The 19099-nt window shown below is 38.7% G+C and overlaps 1 protein-coding gene across 2 annotated transcripts in view; it reads left to right on the plus strand.

Moving 5' to 3' along the window:
• The first annotated feature begins 1460 nt into the window (after window positions 1-1460).
• Window positions 1461-19099, plus strand: part of LOC122092140 (auxin transport protein BIG) — a 31610-nt gene continuing 13971 nt past the window's right edge. For both annotated transcript variants that reach the window (XM_042662469.1, XM_042662470.1), the window contains exons 1-4: window positions 1461-1930; window positions 2045-2151; window positions 7688-7850; window positions 8227-14303. In XM_042662469.1, coding sequence (XP_042518403.1) covers window positions 1690-1930; window positions 2045-2151; window positions 7688-7850; window positions 8227-14303 — 6588 coding nt within the window. In that variant the 5' untranslated portion in view covers window positions 1461-1689. The remainder of the gene's footprint in view (window positions 1931-2044; window positions 2152-7687; window positions 7851-8226; window positions 14304-19099) is intronic.

Consider the following 19099-nt stretch of genomic DNA (forward strand, 5'->3'; position numbering starts at 1 on the left):
ATAAAATGCTACACCTGGTAAGAAATTCTTTATATTGTATTTCTCCATAACTCTATGAATATCATATTTTTTATGATAGTTCAAGTAATTGATAAAATATATGGTGATAAATCTCGATTCCAATTAAAAATGAAGCTAAACTTATTTCTTTTATTTTGAAATTCTAAATAGAACTGATTTTACATCACTCGATGTACCATGATCATCACTTGTGAACAATGATCCAAATAGGTGCTCTAGATCAACCCCCCAAAACAAATTATAACTCTTTATGGAGTAATTGTTTAAAAAAAATAAAAAAATAATTAACTCTTCCAATATGGACTAATTTTAATGAAAAAAAATGAAAAGCAATAAACTCTTCTAACGTCACCACGCAAGGTGTTGGACCAACTTTATAAAAGATGCATAATGCAACTTCAAGAAAAAGACGGAAAAGTGTTAGGAAGTTAAAAACTTTTAAATATATATCAAAAAGTTGATAAATCTAGGGTTTGGGGATTGATGTCTAGTCATGTGGTCACTCTATCAGTGTGAAAATCTATTAGAGGAGGCACACAAGTATCCAACTAGGAAGGTTGGTTGGTTTTTTTGGCACCCGATGTCTGGTAGTAGGGGCATGATAAGGTAGGGAACTTTTTCACAATTGGTAGAAGAGAAGGTTCTCTAAAATGCAACGTGACCCTTGCACCAACACTGAAGGCAATGGGAGCCCACGTGAAAGTATCAATTGGGAAGGAATTTTAATATTTCTTGAGGGGTGGGGTGGTTATTTTGCTCCCTTATGTTTAGGTTTACGGTTCATGTTGTCTTTCAGACTTCTTTTTCATTAATTGTAAAATGAAAAAAAGATTCCCTATGACACTAGTGTGGAAAATAATTTACATCACACAAATTGTTAATATAGATAAAGTTATCATCCATTTCAGATTCATACTAGTTATATGCTTCTTTTTCCCTTGTAAAATTATATCAAATATCCACAACATGAAAGAACAGTGATTGCTGGATTGGAATCAAAATTTACAAAATAAAGATGTTTATGATATAAAATAGACATTATTGTACATACTTCTGGAAATTCAAGTGGGGTTGCAATTTCTTACAACTCAATGGATTGGAATCTTATATATCAATAGAGTTTATTTATTAAATAAATCGATCCTATATAAACAAATTCGATATCTCTTCCAGAAACAAAGAAGATCCTTGTGGTCTAAGGTCGGTTCTTTATATGTTACTTACAAAAAAAAATATTTATATGGTACCATTCCACCGATTTTCAACCGTTGGATGTGAGGTGGGGATAGAAGTGTAATAACACATCCCCTTCCCCTCTCACTCCACATCCAACAGTTGAATTCTCGACACGTACAAGGGAAAAAGAAAATAAAAGAGCCATAAGAAAGAAGAAAGAATATCGCACATATAAAGCAAGGAAACGATCCCAGTCCTCTCCTCCACTCAATTGTGACTTGTGAGTTGTCCCTCGGTCCCTCCACCGCCCCTAAATATCCTAATCCGCTTAAACCTTCCTTAAAACTTCCGGAAAATCTCTATAAACCTTAGCATCGTTTGTTTCTTGAGGGTTTTTATTTTTATTTAATCCCTTATTTTACATCTCCGATCAATATAAATTCAGTTCCAATGCATTAATTACCAATCGATAATCCTCACTGTTCAGCAGTCATGGCTGAAATCGCCAAACTCGTGGAGTTTCTCTTCGAAGAGAAGGCACCGAAGGATTTCTTTCAGAGATTTCGCTCTGATTCAATCAAAGTTGGTTTGGAGAACTTCTATTTGATCCTTAAACAAGGAAATGCGGAGATCGGTGATGAAAGAGTAGGTCTGGAAAGTTGGAATCACTCGCAGATTAAATCAGTGGTGTCGATTGCAAAGTCAATTGTTACAGCGATTCGATCTCTTTCACGTACTGGATTCCTTTCTCTTCTTTTTTATCAGTTTTTTTTTTTTTTTTTTTTTTTTTTTTTTTTTTTCCAAATTACGCTTAATCTGATTGTTTTCTTTGTGGTTTGAGGAGCAGTTGAACATGCGGAGCCGATAATTGTGGCTATCGTTCAGGAGTCTTTGGAGTTCTGTTCTTGTTGTCTGGAGAAGCTGACTTCTAGCAGTAATGATTTATCCCTTCAGGTTCGTTACTTTCTTTGTGAGTTTAAAGTAAAGATGAGCTTTGTTGGTTTTCTTCGTCTTGAGGAAGTTGTTAGACTTCGATCACTTGTTAAGGTTTAATTTGCATTTACACTGTAGTTGTGCTGCATAAATACGTAACTGTATGTACATGCTGAAAGGGATTTAGTGGTTTTTAGACATTATTTTTACCGAATATCCGAACTGCAGTGAATTTTTTCCTATGAAGATCTGGATTTCTTGATGTTTTCTACTTGTTAGCTGCCCTGCTACTGCTTAGGTTCAGGGATTACCCTTCTTATGGCTGGTAATAGTCCCTGATTCAGATGAAGTTGGGAAGGTGTGGGTTACGATGTTTGCCTGAACATGTGTGTGTTTATGGTGGTTTGGAGGTGTTAAAGTAATAATTGTAATTTCAAGCTTTATTACTTGATTAAGGAAAATGGTTGTCATCCAACATTTGATTATTTTAATGTCAAACTAGAACTGTTCTGATTAATTACTGCTTCGACCATTCCATGGATCACTTTGTTACGTTTGGAAATTGGGTTTCTAGTATATATTTTTGAAACAAATGTGGTTTTGTCATCCTTCGGGTTATATTGATTGGAGTGAAAGTGTCCCACATTTATCAGACGCGAATACTAAACAGAAGAAAATGAAGGGAAAAGGAAAAGAACGAGAGGAATGGATAGGCTGCAGCTTAACTAGGTTTATTCTAACATATAACCAACACTAGAACTCAAGGGAATCTGCCACAAAAACACATAGTCGAGCAACAACTCAACTTTAACCCCCCCCCAAAAAAAGAAAAAAAGAAAAAGAAGAAGCCATTTCTAGTGCAAATAACAATTCAGCTGCTTAAGTTTTGCCAGCCCTCTGACCTTAAGAGGTTACAATGCTTTGAAAAATAGAAACCTTTGAATTAGTAACTCCTTCACAATATGTTGAATTGTGGCCCTCAAAACTATATAGTTTGATCCATATTGCAAAATTACCCATAGGAGTTTCCTAATAAAGAAAATAGGAACTCCAAAGTGAAAACTAACCTAAAACTCTCTATTGACCTAAACTTCTAAACATTGGATTCCTGTCACAGAATAAAACCTTCTTAGTAAATTTAGCATATTTTCCCAAAGCACACAGCAATTTCAAGATCTTGTCTCACCTGGAACACCTAGGAATCACATGATCTTGGTCTCCTTGGAAAGCGACTTGAATCAGCTCTCCTTGGGTGGGGGGAGGTGTTTTCATCCAATGGTTTTTCCTGTTCCTGGCTACCCATTTATGTATGAATCGTTTCTATATATGTCGGAAAAAGTTTGGTTGGCTGACGAATGAGAGAAAATACCCAATCCTTGCCTAAGCATCCCCTAGGGAACCAAAGAAGAACGTCTCATAAGTGTTTTAACTGAAATAACTCCGAGGTTATTGAATGATATGAGAAGCCTACTCCTTTTCTTTTCGTTATCCTTTGAATTGTAGGCATAGTTGTCATGGCATCTCGGTGACCCATGGTCTTGGAAGGGGTCTACATGCAAGGTGACACCAACAAGGTGCCTGGCTAGGCATCCAAGGCCTTAGGCACCGCCTTGACAACTTTGATTGGAGGTTACTGCATAGATGCTAGAATTCTAGAAACTTTAGTTATTGACTGACAACTGATCAATATATTGTCCTGAAATTTTCACTTCATATCTACACCCAAGGTTCAAAATATCGGGTTTTGACCCTTGGGGAGACCGAAAATTTGGTCGAAATATGGGAAATTTCGAGGAAACCAGGGAAATTTTCTTGGTTTGGTGGAAACTTTGGTTTCGACCCCCAAAATGTGCTTTTTTGTCTATTTTTTGTGTACTTCCTATTTTAAACATTTTTAACCCATTCACATAATTAGTTTCATGGAAAAAACACCTAAGTCATGCTTGTGGTGTTGGCCGAAGTTTGCTAATGTAAATTTAGTCGTTGATTGAAACTATATTACATAAGTGCATATATAAATTACTAACTAAAAATGTGAAATACATTATTAAAAGTAAAAAAAAAAAAAAAAACGTAAAGGATCCAAAATAAATAATAATATTACATAATTGTGACTCAAGTCACTCAACACTCAACACTCAACTCCAAGTAGAGTGTCTAGGCGGTTCTAGTCCACGAGCTGCATACCATTGCAGATGTCGTCGGTGCTCCTCTAAATGCATCACATATGAGTCCCATGACATGTTTTGGGCCCAATTGTTTGGGTAGTCCATCACTACCCATCTATAAAATGCATCAAATTAGTTAGGTATCCTAGCCTAGGGAATGGCTCAAGTCACAGTGATAGGATGTGTATGTGGCACACAAGGTTGGAATGGATACTCAAAGATACCGTCAACAAAAGATGAGCCACCACCTGAACTATCCTTCTGTCCAAATGAAGTAGAAGATCCACCATACTGTCCATACCTACCATATAACCAAATGAATTGGTGCTTTTGAAGGATGCCACACAAGGTTTGGGGAAGAGGGGCTTTACCTTTTTAGTCCAAGCTCCCTCCCTTGGGTAGATTTTCTGTGAATGTCCAAGATTCAGGCATAAAATGAAGATTTGATGGCACAAGGTTAAAATCTTGAGTGTTTTTTCAAGTATCCCACTTCGTAGAGAGGAAATAGTGGGAGAGGATTGAAATTTTGTAATATGAAGGCTTGGTTTTCCATTTAAAAAGGTTTTATACAGGGTGACACATTGGTCCACTCAAAAGCTCCCACATTTCGGTCGATACCAGTGGAAACCAGTCTTTTAAAACTCACATGGTATTTGGTATCGGAGTTATGGGATATTGTCGAAATGTGGAAAATTTCGATGGTATCGGTGGAAACCTTGAACCATGTCTACACCCTAACTTCTCTATATCATTTTACTGGCATTACATTTGTTTTTTTTTTTTTAAGGTCTTTCCTGATCGAAATCATGCAAAAACTTTTTTTGCCTTTTTCTTTATGCTTGAAATGGGAGTGTTTGGTTAATATGGCACACAATTTGAAAATGATCGAAATTCTTGGTCCTGCAGAAAATGATAGACATCATCAGAGATGGTATGTTTCTGGGTCTTGAGATTATATAAAATCTCGTAGATTTTCTATGGCGTATTTTCCTAGAACTTCACTCCACTACTGCTAACTCCAATGAATTGGATTGGGAAAGATTGAAAAGAAAACAGAGGAGGGAATAACAAAGAAGGGAAGAATAGGATTAAAGGTCTCAATTATAAATTTGAAGGACAAGAAAGGTTTGAAGGTTCCCATCCCTCTGACTATTGTGAAGTCTTATCTACCATGAATACTGTTCATCTTCATTTCTAAAGAATTGTTCCCCCTTCTTCCCCCACCGAAAAAAAAGAGAAAATTTTCTTTGCTTGTTGTGCTGATGCAGATAAGTCACTGAATGAGCTTCTTTTATTGCAAATAAGTCTTGGGTTGGGTTATATATGTGTTGAGCCTTTGATCCCATGAGTTTTCTTTGTAATGAGCCACTTTAATGAGCCTAAAATATGGGTAAAAAGTAGGAAAACGGGATTTAATTCATTAGTCTAGTTAGAGTCCTGTTTTGAGTCTATTTTCTTTGTTATTTCAATTTGAGTAAGTTTAGGTTTCCCTATTAGTGAATGACTAGTTAGTTACTTACTCCATGTTGGAGTTATAGTCCTAGTCCTAGTCCTAGTATGAGTCCAAGTCCTGCTAGGAGCGTCTAGTCCTATTTGAAAACTAGTTCCTACAATTTCAGATTTGAATAAAGATAATTTGCAGTTTATTGCTTAGAGCAGCTGAGATGGTTGTGGGTGAGAAGCCCAGGCTGAGATAGCCACTTTCTCTCCCACATTCCCTTGTTTCTTCTTGTTTTCAGCATTCAATTAATTTCCTTTGTTCACTGTTATTGTCAAGAAGCCTTCAGGAAGAGCCAATTCTGTCCAGCATTACAAGAGCCATAATCGATCAGCAAAGAGTTCCTGTTCTTGAACTCTTCTCAATTTTCACTCTCCTAGGTCTGAAAATCAAGAAGGTAATGATCTCAACATCTGGCCATCAGAAGTCTATACTTTTTTTAGGTTTTTGTACCCTCCCTAGGGACTACCTATGCCCAAGAGTGCAGCTCAATTGCAGCCCTACAAACCTGGCCGCACTTCTCTCTCTCCAGCTCTATAGCAGGTCTTTCTCTCTCCTATCGGGTTGGGTTTTGTGCTGGTTTTGCTCCTGTATGGGTATTGTATCTTTGGGGGTTTATTTGATGATTTTATTTCTTTGTTTCCTGGTCCTATTTCTGGTTATTATCAAGTTAGTTGGTGTGTCCTATTTGTCTTGTTTGGGGTTATAAACTACTGGGGTTGTTTACTTGTAATCTATTCCTGCATTATGCACCCTTATTTCACTTTGGCCGACACCTTGACTACTGTCAGAGAGAGTACGAGGAAGCTCCATACAGTTACTTTGACAAAGGCAAGGCATCCTTGAAAAACTGATAACTTATCTTCCAGGTTCCTATTAGTCACTTAAAATTTCTTCGTACAGGTCCCAGAATTACAATTCTGGTATAATGCGTCATAGCAAGGTGGTAGAAGGCCATGTCTTCTGCATGTGCTGAAAAATGATTGACATTCTCCCCCTCATTATCTTTTTCTCTTGTTGATAGGTTCATCATTCGTTTTTTTTTAGTTTGATTGTGGGTCAGTATTCTCCTTCCCATGTTCAATTTAGGCCCAACAATCTCAGAAGAGTTTACCTTTTGGCTTGAGATAGTTTGTGTTTGTCATCAGTTTCCGACAAGAGACTGGTGTTTCCTGCACTTATATGTGTTGTTAGAGTATTTGGTGTATATGCATTCTGTAGTTGCAGAAATTCCCAACTGCTAAGAACTCCTAAGATATTATAACAGTTCAACAGTAGTAACTTTTAAGGACTGGATGATCTTGATCATGACTCTACAACTCAACTCAACAAAATAAAGCCTTACCCCAACTAGATGGGTTGGCTACAGATCCTGATTGCCCTATCTCAGTCAGGTGGATCAATAGGTTTGGTTGGCTGATCCAAACCTATCTGGTTTGGTAAGGGGAATAGTCTGAGGTGTGCCATTGATCTCTAAATCTTTAGCAGTGAACCTTTCCATCTATGGCCTGCATTTAGAGGGTGGGCCTCGGCGCACCAGTAAGGTTGCTCCATTGCAACTTAGCGGTCGCAGAAACGAATTGGGAAACAGCCTCTTCGCGAAGCGGGGGGTAAGGTTGTGTACATTATGACCCTCCCTAGACCCCATAGTGGCTGGAGCCTCGTGCATTGGGTCCACGAATTGAAAGTCCCTTCTTAATTGTTGGAATGTTATGTAGAACTTAATGTTATGGTTATATGGTTCTTAAGTTGATTTTTTCCCTCATGAATTGTTGTAGGCTTTTAGTTCTATACAGCATGCTGTGTATCAAGGTTAATACTTTTTCTAAGCTTTTTGTCTCTGCACTCATTTGGGCTTCATTCCTGTGCTGAATTTTCATACTACTTGCAGAATAATGTGGTAGAACTGTTGGAGTTGGCACTGGTTGATGAAATGAACAGGGAAACTGAAACGCCAGAGCCTTGTTCTGCAAGTTCGCTTGTAGAACCATTGCCTGTGGTTGTTAAATCTGGTGGTGTGGAGTTGGACTACCACACTAGATGCAGTCTGCAAGGTATCCTAAGCCTAGATGTTGAGTTCTTCATTGCTCTTGTTCCAAAATAATAGTCCACTTTAAAAAACACGCATTTGAAGGAATGGTTATCAATTCTCTGACTTACCATTTTTTATGATTTATATTCCAAGTTTGACCTTCAGCTCTAGCTTGGATTCCAAGTTTACAAATGGGAAAGCAATGGAAACTTATGCATCAAATACTAGAAGTGAACAATTATTTTGGAACACTTAAAAAACCCGAAGTGGACTACTTTTTTCTTCATGAAACCCAAATTGGACTATTATTTTGGAAGAGTAATTAAATTTTTTTGGCATTCCTGTTCTTATTTTTTAATAGCTGCTGACATGAAATTTTTATGGCTTTTGCTGAGAAGGGTTCAATTGCTCAAGGGAAGAGAAGCCAATGGATCGGGTTCTGATGACTTTAGCTTCCGAATTTCTGCAACCTGATGGTCAGGCACCACGATTTACTGAACTTGCTTTCCACCAGGATTCGAATAACATGATTTTCCTATCTCAACATTGGGCAGTTGTTCATGCGAGATGCATACCGCGCCTCATTATGCTTTCTAAAAACCTGCTTGAGCCACCAAACTCATATGATGAACAGCCAGAGTGTGTAAATTTTCTCCCAAAACTGTCCTTCAGTTTAAGAATTTTGAAGTTGCTTGGGAATATTGTGAAGAACATCCCATACATCGAGTATGATGCAGACATTTTGCAAGCAGTTGCTTCCTATGCTGATGCACTGCCTAGGCTTTTCAGACCAAATATTGATTTTGTGAATTACTTCTCTTCTGCTGAAAATACTTATGAGAGCATCATAATTTCACTTTTGGAAGAGTTTCTTCATTTTTCTCAAGTTACTTTCTGTGATGGGAACATCTTTCAGAATATCCGGACATGCGTTGTTGCTTCTATGTTGGCAATTTTGGATTCCAGTGTATGGAGATGCAACAAATCTGCTGCTACCCCAAAACCCCCATTGGTTTATTCTCCTCGAAGTGTTGTCCAGTTTTTGAACCTCATTGGGGAGGTTAAAAAGTATGCTTCTTCGCTATCTTTTGACTTGAAGGAGAAATTTGACACAAGACGCTTAGATTGGAGCACTGGCTCTGCGATAAATGATCCGTCATGCTGTGTTTGTTCAGAGAAGGTCTCTTTGCTCAGAAAGTACAGATGTGAGGAACTATTGCAGCTAATGTTTTCTTCTTCGCGTCAGTGGTTAGATGATTTAATTCATCTTGCTTTTTTCCTCCATTCAGAAGGAGTGAAGGTAAGGGCAAAATTAGACAGATCATATTCCAGTTGTACAAAAACAGGTGGCAGCTCTGAATCCGAGAGTGTAGTTTGCCATGAAGATGAAGCCCTTTTTGGAGACCTTTTCTCTGAAGCTGGGCGTACTGTTGGATCTACGGATGGGCATGATCAACCTTCTGTGGCAGTTAATTTCTCCAGTTATTGCTACTTGCCACTTCAAGCTGCAACAGAACTGTTAAACTTTATAAAAGTGTTCATATTTTCTGCTGAGTGGAGTAATTCTGTTTATGAGGATGCCTGCAAGAAACTCAACAAGAGCCATATAGTTTCATTACTTACCATACTCAACTGCCAAGCCTGTTTGGCAGAGGAAAAGGCTTCTGAGAGTGGCGCAGGATTTCCTTCACAAAGAAAGTTCGGGCATATTAATGAGATCTGCTTCGAGCTCTTGCATGGACTTCTCATTCGCCATGCATTGTCTGGTTCGCTTGAAGAAGACCTTGTTGATCAAATCCTGACCGTGCAGAGTGGTGTCTTTGTATACAATGATCATACTCTTGCACTCTTAGCTCAGACTCTTATTTGTGGGGTTGGCTTGGCTGGTAGCCAGTTGACAACCAAAATTTACAAGGGATATGTAGATTTTATCATTGCGAAGGCAAACAATATTGAGTCAAAATGTCCCAGCCTTAAGGAACTTCTTGGAACTCTTCCTTGTATTTTTCACATTGAGGTTCTCCTTATGGCATTCCACTTAACCCCTGATACTGCAAAGGCACCTCTGGTGAATTTTGTATTTTCTTCACTAGGAGCAATTGATGCTCCTAAAGCTGGATTTAACAGCATGCAATTATCATGTTGGGCTTTGCTAGTTTCAAGGCTGGTTTTGGTGCTGCGTCATATCCTATCTTACCCATCTACTTGCCCGCCATGGTTACTACGGGACTTGAAATCCAAGTTAAGAGTAGCCTCATTTACTGGACCTGCCCTTTCTACTCATGTAAATGATCATCTTTTGTCATGGACATCCATCGTAGTAGAGAATATAATGGGTGAAGTTGTTAAAGAAGACTCTGCCATTAGCGGCTTGCTTGACCAGCTGATTGATGTTGCCTCCTTTCCTGCTTTAGTCTGCAGAGATGATCTGGCCTGTGAACGTTTTTGCTTGAGTTTTCATGATGTATATAACTCCTTTTCATGGATTATGGGCTTTTGGAGAGGTAGAAAAGCTGAAACAGTTGAAGACCTCATACTTGAAAGATACATATTCTTACTTTGTTGGGATACTTCTGCCATGGTCTTGGGCCATGTGCTTCCTCTCAGGGAGAAGTTGCAGATTCCTGATATTTCATACATGGAATACTTCTTTTTCCTCAGTCATTTACTTTTAAGTGACTCTGGTGCCCTTGGCAAAGATGAGAGCCTTGTAGGAGTCGTAGTTAGTTTGCTTAAACAGTTTGATGCTGTTTCTAAAGCAGATGACATTGTTGAAATTGACTGGGATTTCTTGAGGGGTGGAGCATTGTTGTCTCTTGTACTATCCTTGCTTCAAGCTGGTATCTGTTGTTATTCTGTAAAGAACGCTATCCCTGGAGTAGATAATCTCTGGATGGAGCACACATCCAAGGATGCTGAATTTTTCACTCTTGCTGAAAGCCTGGTTGGTACTGTATTTCAGGATAATCAGGTTTCATGGCTACTCAAGGTACTGTCATCTTTGTTAAAGAGATATTTGCAGGTTCTTCAAGAAGCTTTTCTTTCAACCTTTGACTGTAGCAGTTCCCAAGTCTACAGATTTTCACCTCTGCTGCTTCTTAAAAACACGGGATTTGACAAATGCACACAGGATGAGCTTCTTGAGAAAAGTGGGTTGAATCCTTGCCAGGTGGAGTCTGTTTACAATCTCTTGTCTAAGTTGGATGGTGTCATTACAAAAAAAGGACCAGGAAATATGATGAAAATATTTTTGGGATGTCTAATACATGGTTTTCCATCTTATCCTCAAGCTGCCAGTGGAATTCTTCTCTCGAGTATTCTGATTATAAAGGAAATTGTATGCATTTTAGATAGTTTGCTCAGAATCAAAGAAGCAGGGGTGAATATTTCTCTTGAGGCTGAGGTGGTTCAACAACTTCTTGATTCTGTAATGACTGTCAAGTCTGACAAGATCTTTCACTGCCTTCATGCAAAATGTGAAGCTATTCTTCATAGTTTGAGTGCATGTCCAGAATGGTTGGACTATAGTTCTTTGTTTCTATTGAAGCATATGGAAGGGTTAGTAAGGGACATCAACTCCAGAGAAGTTGATGGTGATACCCGTGAATGGATAATTATTAAGACTGTTGATACCATGGAGGATCTCAAGAAGGATCCTTCAAAGGCAGTTGTCTTCAAATTTTATCTGGGTGGAGATGGAGATGTCTCTGAGCAAGCCAAGGAGCTTTATGGTGGGCAACGTGGCAATTTATTGGTTCTCATTGATGCGTTGGATAAATATCACTCTGAAGGAGCTAATGTGAGGGTTTTTAACTTCTTGGTTGATCTTTTATCTGGAGACCTTTGTCCTGGTCTCAAACAGGATGTGCAAAAGAAGTTCATTAGAATGGATTTGCCAAGCTTATCCAATTGGTTGGAAAAGAGGCTCTTAGGATGTACCAGTGAACCTTCGGCTAGCATCACGACTTCACTCAGAGAATCAACCATGAATTTTATTACAAGTCTCACTACTCGGTTTTCGGACGTGCAATCAAGAGAAGAACTTCACAATCATTTTATGGAAGCCATGCTGATGTCGCTTGATATTGCATTTATGTCTTATGATATTCACACTGCCAAAGCCTACTTCTATTTTATTGTTCAACTTTCTAACGGGGAATCTTCGATGAAGCAGCTTCTGAAGAAGACAGTGATATTGATGGATAAATTGGCTGCTGATGAAAGTCATGTTCAAGGGCTGAAGTTTCTCTTTGGCTTTCTTGGCTCTGTTTTGAGTGGTTGTGGGGCTATGAAGAACATACTGGATAAGTTTCCTGGAAAGCATTCATCTAGCAATAGTCTTGGGGTGGGATCTGTGGTTTCAAGACCAGTAGGTCCAAGAAAAAACTCAGAGACTTTAATTCTTTCTGCAAATCAAGAAAGGGGGTCTGCATCCCTTGATTGTGATGCTACATCAGTCGATGAAGATGAGGATGATGGTACATCAGATGGTGATCTGGCTAGCATAGACAAAGACGATGAGGAGGAGAGTAACAGTGAAAGGGCACTGGCCTCTAAAGTCTGCACGTTTACATCTAGTGGTAGCAATTTTATGGAACAGCACTGGTATTTTTGTTACACTTGTGATCTAACTGTTTCAAAAGGCTGTTGCTCTGTTTGTGCCAAGGTTTGTCATCGTGGGCATCGTGTTGTCTATTCCCGTTCAAGTCGCTTTTTTTGTGATTGTGGTGCTGGGGGAGTCAGAGGAAGCAGTTGTCAATGCTTGAAGCCCCGCAAGTACAGTGGAAGCAATAGTGCACCACCTCGTGGGTCTGGTAATTTTCAGTCTTTCTTGCCCTTCTCAGATGATGGAGATCAACTTCCAGACAGTGATTCGGATTTGGACGATGATTTATATGTAGACATGGACAACTCTTTCAAGTTATCTATTCCAGGAGAGGTTCAAGAAGGAATCCCAGCTTTACTTGAAGAGCTTAATGTGGAGGGTCGGGTGCTTGAACTTTGTAATAAACTGTTGCCTTCAATAATTAGTGGTCGAGATTCAAACCTCTCGAAAGATAAGAAAGTACTTCTGGGTGATGATAAGATGCTTTCTTATAGTGTTAATCTTCTGCAATTGAAAAAGGCATATAAAAGTGGATCGCTGGACATGAAGATAAAGGCAGATTATTCAAATGCAAGGGAACTCAAATCACATCTAGCCAGTGGTTCTCTCATGAAGTCTTTGCTTAGTGTCAGTATTCGAGGCAGACTTGCCACTGGAGAGGGCGACAAAGTTTCTATATTTGATGTTGATCAGCTTATAGGGCAGGCTTCTGCACCAGTTACTGCAGATAAGACCAACATTAAGCCTCTTTCTAAGAATGTTCTTCGCTTTGAAGTTGTGCATCTTTTATTTAACCCTGTTGTGGAGAATTATCTTGCTGTGGCAGGCTACGAGGAATGCCAAATTCTCACTGTGAATCATCGTGGTGAGGTGACTGACCGTCTACCCATTGAACTTGCATTGCAAGGTGCTTATATACGACGAATTGATTGGGTTCCAGGTTCTCAGGTCCAACTAATGGTAGTCACCAACATGTTTGTCAAGATATATGATCTATCCCAGGATAACATCAGCCCCGTGCACTACTTCATGTTGTCTGATGATTTGATTGTGGATGCAACACTGGTTGTTGCTCCTCAAAAAAGAGTATTTCTTCTTGTTCTGTCTGAACGTGGATGCTTATTCAGGCTGGAGTTGCAGATTGAAGGTGATGTTGGGGCCAAACCATTGAAAGAAGTAATCCAGGTTGAGGATAAGTACATCCAGTCAAAGGGCCTGTCTTTGTATTTTTCCACAACATATAGAGTACTTTTTGTATCATATCAAGATGGAACAACCTTGATTGGCCGGTTGGATGCTAATGCAACATCTCTGACTGAGGTATCTGCTGTGTACGAGGGTGAACAAGATGGTAAGTTGAAACCAGCGGGACTACACCATTTGAAAGAGTTGCTGGCTGGTAGTGGGTTATTTGTTTGCTTCTCAAATGTGAAATCAAATGCTGCACTCTGCATATCAATGGGTTCTCAAGAGTTGCTTGCACAGAACATGAGGCAGACAGTAGGCGCCACATTGCCTTTGGTTGGGATAACGGCTTACAAGCCCTTATCCAAAAATAAAGCTCACTGCATTCTTTTACATGACGATGGAAGCCTTCATATCTACTCACATGTTCCAGCAGGTGCTGATAGTGGAGCAACTGTGACTTTAGATCAAGCAAAAAAATTGGGATCTGGCATTCTTAGCAGTAAAGCTTGTGCTAGTGTAAATCCAGAGTTTCCTCTTGATTTTTTTGAGAGAACAGTTTGCATCACAGCAGATGTGAAACTCAGTGGTGATGCTATCAGAAACAGTGATTCTGAAGGAACTAAGCAAAGCTTGGCCTCAGACGATGGTTTTCTTGAAAGTCCTAGCCCTGCAGGGTTTAAGGTAATCATTCTCTGTGAAAACCAGCTCCCCCCAAACATCCCTCCCCCCAAAAAAAAGAAAAAAAAAAAATCACTTCTTATGGCTCTTTATCGTGTTTCATGCATACAATACACAGTAATTTGGTTTTCTATATCATACATGCTGTCCTTCTCCCCTTATAGAATTTGTGAATGCTTTTCGTTTCTCTTATCTGGTTATGTGGTGTTTCTGGGGTCTATGTAATGATGGCATTTTGTTCTTTTATATGCTACTATATGCACATTTTCCCCCTCAGCATGCAGGTATCTGCATATCATCATCACGATCCTGTTTTTTATTTGTTAGTTTTTGGTTGGTGGATTCTTAAATGGTAACAAGCTTACATCATGCATTACAAAAAGACATTGTCAAGGACATTAGAATGGGTTAAAGGAAAACTGGCTGGGGAAAGTAACAAAGTGGGTACATATGTCACCTCAAAATACTCTTTGGTACTCCACTCAGATATAATGAATCTTCACTATTATATAGGCTGGCCATGGCTAATATTGGTATGAAATGTTCGTAGTGGAAACCGAGAATAAAATCTATAAATTGAATCCAACATCTTCTATAACCTCTGAACATGGCGTGCATGCTAGTAGTGCAGCTTATTTGGGATCTCTGATTCTTTTAGGGTTTCAAAAAGCAAATATGGTTTCCCTGAGATGACGCCTTAAGTTCGTTTTCCCCTTGTGCTCCTATATTCCCCATGAAGCAAAATCGATACCAAGATTGAAGAAAGGGGTTGGATCCATCTGATCCCCAAAACTTTGGCGTGGCAGAAACCAGAAAGGGTTTTATGTTGAAAAAGAGAGAGGTTTCATTTTCTTCATCACAACTGTTTCTTTCTGCTGCATATGTGTTGGACACATACTCATACCCATGTCTTGTTGTGCTGACAACTTGACATGGGTATTCCCTTGGGGCGGGGCATCAAATGTCCAGGTAAGAGTTTGAAGGGGTTGTCTGTAAAATGCGTCAAGAACACATTAGTTTAGTGTAGGGCCACGGTGCCCAGTGCTGCTCCAAGTTGACTGGCTTGACTCTGGAGTAGTATCAGTTGAATGTTCCCTAGGAGATATATGATATATGATATGTAAAGAGGTCCAGAACTTCAGTGATTTTCAAAACTCAGTTCAAAATTCAATTGATTATATTGTTGATTCACAATCCTAAAATATTTGTGTACTTTTAAGTTAAATTTCAAACTGCTAAGTGATAGAGTTCTTAGTCACCTAGGCATTAGGGTTCAGAACACCAATAAACCAGAGTCAGAGAGAGAAATATAAACCTGCAAAGAGAGATATAATTTAAATAAGATCATACAAGTTTGATGTGGCCAGAAATCTGGTCGAGTAGGCTGTTAGGGCTAAACAACAACAACAACAACCAACAACAGCAATTTCAGCCTTATCCCAACTTAATGGAGTCGGCTACTTGGATCCATTCAAAACAAAATAGGGAAAAAAAGTCCAAACAAAAGAGATGCAAAGATGAGAGAGGAGAGAAGAAAGGGTGAGAGGAGAAAGATGAGAGTAAGAGGAAGGAGAGCCCAATAAGTCAGGAGAATTATAGCTACATGGGGCCATCTACATGGATCCTTACCCTCCAAAAATATAGAGGTCTATAGAACGATCCCTAAAAATATGATTCAAATCTGATGGTCAGATCCCAAGATATCAGGTAGTAACTAACAAATATAGCAAATAGGAACTGAGATTGAAATTAGCAACAGAACAGAAATAAAACATAGGTTCAGAAGCCAGTTATAAAAATTAGAAGCTCATATTAGAAACTTCCAGAAATAGCAACTCGTAAAGAACAGAGAATAGAAACTGGAAACCAGGATCAGGAACAGATCTTCAGAATGATAGTAACAGATTAGTAAGCAATGCGAGCAAAACTGAAATTAAGGAGGTCTGGACTCTGGAGTGAAAACTTGCTAGTCACACGGTAGGGTAGGAAGTTAAGAAAACTGGAAAATAAAAAAGGTGAATACCAATAGGGTTTTCTGAAAATTGATGCAATAACTCTGGTTTTGAAATCAGAAATGGAAGCTCGAGTAAATCAGAAAACAGAGTAGTGTCACTGAAGATTAGACGGAAGTGAAACTAGTTAACAGAATAAGAACTAAACTCAACAGAACAGGTCTAGAATTAGTATGCGCAGGAACAAAGAATGCAGAAAAATTGACCTGATTCACTGAAGATGGAAGAAAAGAGGATATGAACCAAGCTTCGTTCATGGTCCTCAACTGGAATCCCACCTGCCTACCTTGGCATCCCACCAGGGGCTTCATTGCATCTCAAATCAAAGGAGCTCTGAATCTCACAGAACTAACAAACAGAAGCTATGTTTGAATCTCAATCATGGGGAAGTTGTTTAGGCCTTCTCTTAATTTATGGAACTAAGAAATAGCAGAATTAGGAAACCCTGCGTGTGCAGGCTAAGGAAAGTCCCATTACCACTTAACTCTTGAAAAGGAAAAAAAAAATTGTCTAGAAACTAAGAAAATAGAAACAAACACCTACTTTTACATAGGCCTCAACTCCCTCATATTTGGGCTTATAAAATGGCCTTCTACTATAGAAAAACCCAAACACTTTTCTCACGACCAAGGTTGAAAGAATCGGTATCGTGTATCATATCGTATCGTATTGTATTGTATTGGTCTGTTGATTTTGAGAGACGTATTGTATTGTATTAGAAATACGCAAGATACGCTAACAATATGCACATAAATGGTCATGATACACATGGAAATACACTTTTGAAGCAAAATATATATATATATATATATAAATAAGAAATATATAACATGTATCATGCGTAAATACTAAAATGGAGAACACCATATAATGAGTTAAGTGCACACGATTGGAATTTTTATAAAGCATGAGGTTTCTTACATGTAGTAATAGTCTAATACTATGAAGAGTGTCAGGCTGGTTCAAGCTCATGCTGGAAGGGTCTTTAGGAATATGGGCGGCTAGGATGATGTTGTGCACCGACCAAACATTGGCACAATATGGACTTTAATTGAAATAATTATGGTAATGTCTCTCCCACTCATAGTAGGTCTACATCATAGTAGATCTGATGTAGATCACATATAATTTTCCCAAAGCCATAGAACTTGGTTTGTGGAAGATGTTGGGGGGGGGGATTCAAACATGAAGAATTTTTACAAATGCTGAAAGTTTGATGCTGTGGGTGGGTTAGTTTTACCTAAATCCATCAGTTTGTAGCAAAAAAATAGGTATAAAAACAGTGATCTAAACACAAACATCAAGTTCTTGAGAAACCTAACCCCCCCCCCCCTTTTTGTGAAATCTCCTTCAATCTTTGGTTTTTAGGCACCCTTGGAATTGTTTTTCAGTGTATATAGAAAGCCCCAACTCAAATCTAGGCAAACAACCAGGTTAAGGGGGCTTAGGAGCACTCTCGGTTGGGGATTTTGGATTTTTTTTTCCCTGGGTTTTGTAGGTTTTGATTGAGAATGAACGCACATGGGGGTTTTACGAGACGTATCAATGGTATTGCACAATACAGTGGGTTACAGTAACACTTTTAAAAAAAAGAGATGTATCTCACCGTTTCATATCGATACCCACCGATACCGATACGTATCGGCTGATACGATACGGTGGGATACTTTAAACCTTGCTCATGATCCATTAACTCATGGGGGACTTAAAGTTGAGTCCAACTTGAACCAATCCTGAACCGCAGAAAAACTTATCCAGACGCAAAATTGCATGCTTTTTTTTCTTCTCTTGTTGTTGGAGTTCTGCATCTTTAACCTTACTGAGTGTCTGTTGGATTCCTAATTAAGGGTCCTTTTTAAATGTTTTCAATTTATGTTGTGTGAGAGAGATGATAAACTAAAAGATGGATGCATATTTCAATACCTTGAGTGAGCATTGTGCCTTGCAAATTATGGTAGGCATTCTCCAGGCTTTTTATCACCCTAATAAGATTCTTCCACTTGCAAGAAAAGGAATAAATGTTTCTTCCTATTAGATCAAAATCCTTTTTGAGTCAACATGTTCTCTCTGCTTTGGGCAGTTCCTTACTTGTATCATAACCATTGGATTGTGTGTACGATATATTTCTTTTTTACTTTCTTTCGAACTGGTTATGCTGACAAGTAGGAGACACTATATTCATTTTCTAGACCTTTTATCTGCATCTGATTCTGCCTCATTCCTACGCCTAAGGATAAGAAGTTACTCTTCATTTGAATCTGGTAAAAGATTCCATTGCTGCTTCCCCCCCCCCCCCCCCGGCGCAGCAAATTGCAATGCATTCTTGATTCCTTCTATTTAGTTCATGTTCTTCCTTATTTGGCTTTAATGGGCTTATGATTGCATTGCCACCAGTTAGTTGTGTTCAATGCCTTCCATATTTTAGACTCATGGGCTATCTTATTTTGCCTTACCTGTGTGCTGCCAAACTTGGCCATGGATATATGCCTTAAATTTTTAAGGCCTATAATATAATTTTGTTTTGAGATCATTTTAATTTGTTGGTACCTTATCTGATCATATGGATATGAAATTTTTTTTTGTGTGACATTGCCATTTGGTCCTTGAGTCCATGACAGACATTACCATGAAAATCTCATTGTTGTTTACCAGCTGTCCCTTCCTGAACATACTGAACTAGATTCTGTCTTATTTTATTGCATGGAAGTGAACGTTGTTTGTTTGTGGCATTTGCATTTGCTCTCTTTCCATGAAAGATATTATCATGAACTCATGATTGTATATCGC

Source organism: Macadamia integrifolia, chromosome 10 (assembly GCF_013358625.1).
Source record: "Macadamia integrifolia cultivar HAES 741 chromosome 10, SCU_Mint_v3, whole genome shotgun sequence".
Lineage (NCBI taxonomy): Eukaryota > Viridiplantae > Streptophyta > Magnoliopsida > Proteales > Proteaceae > Macadamia > Macadamia integrifolia.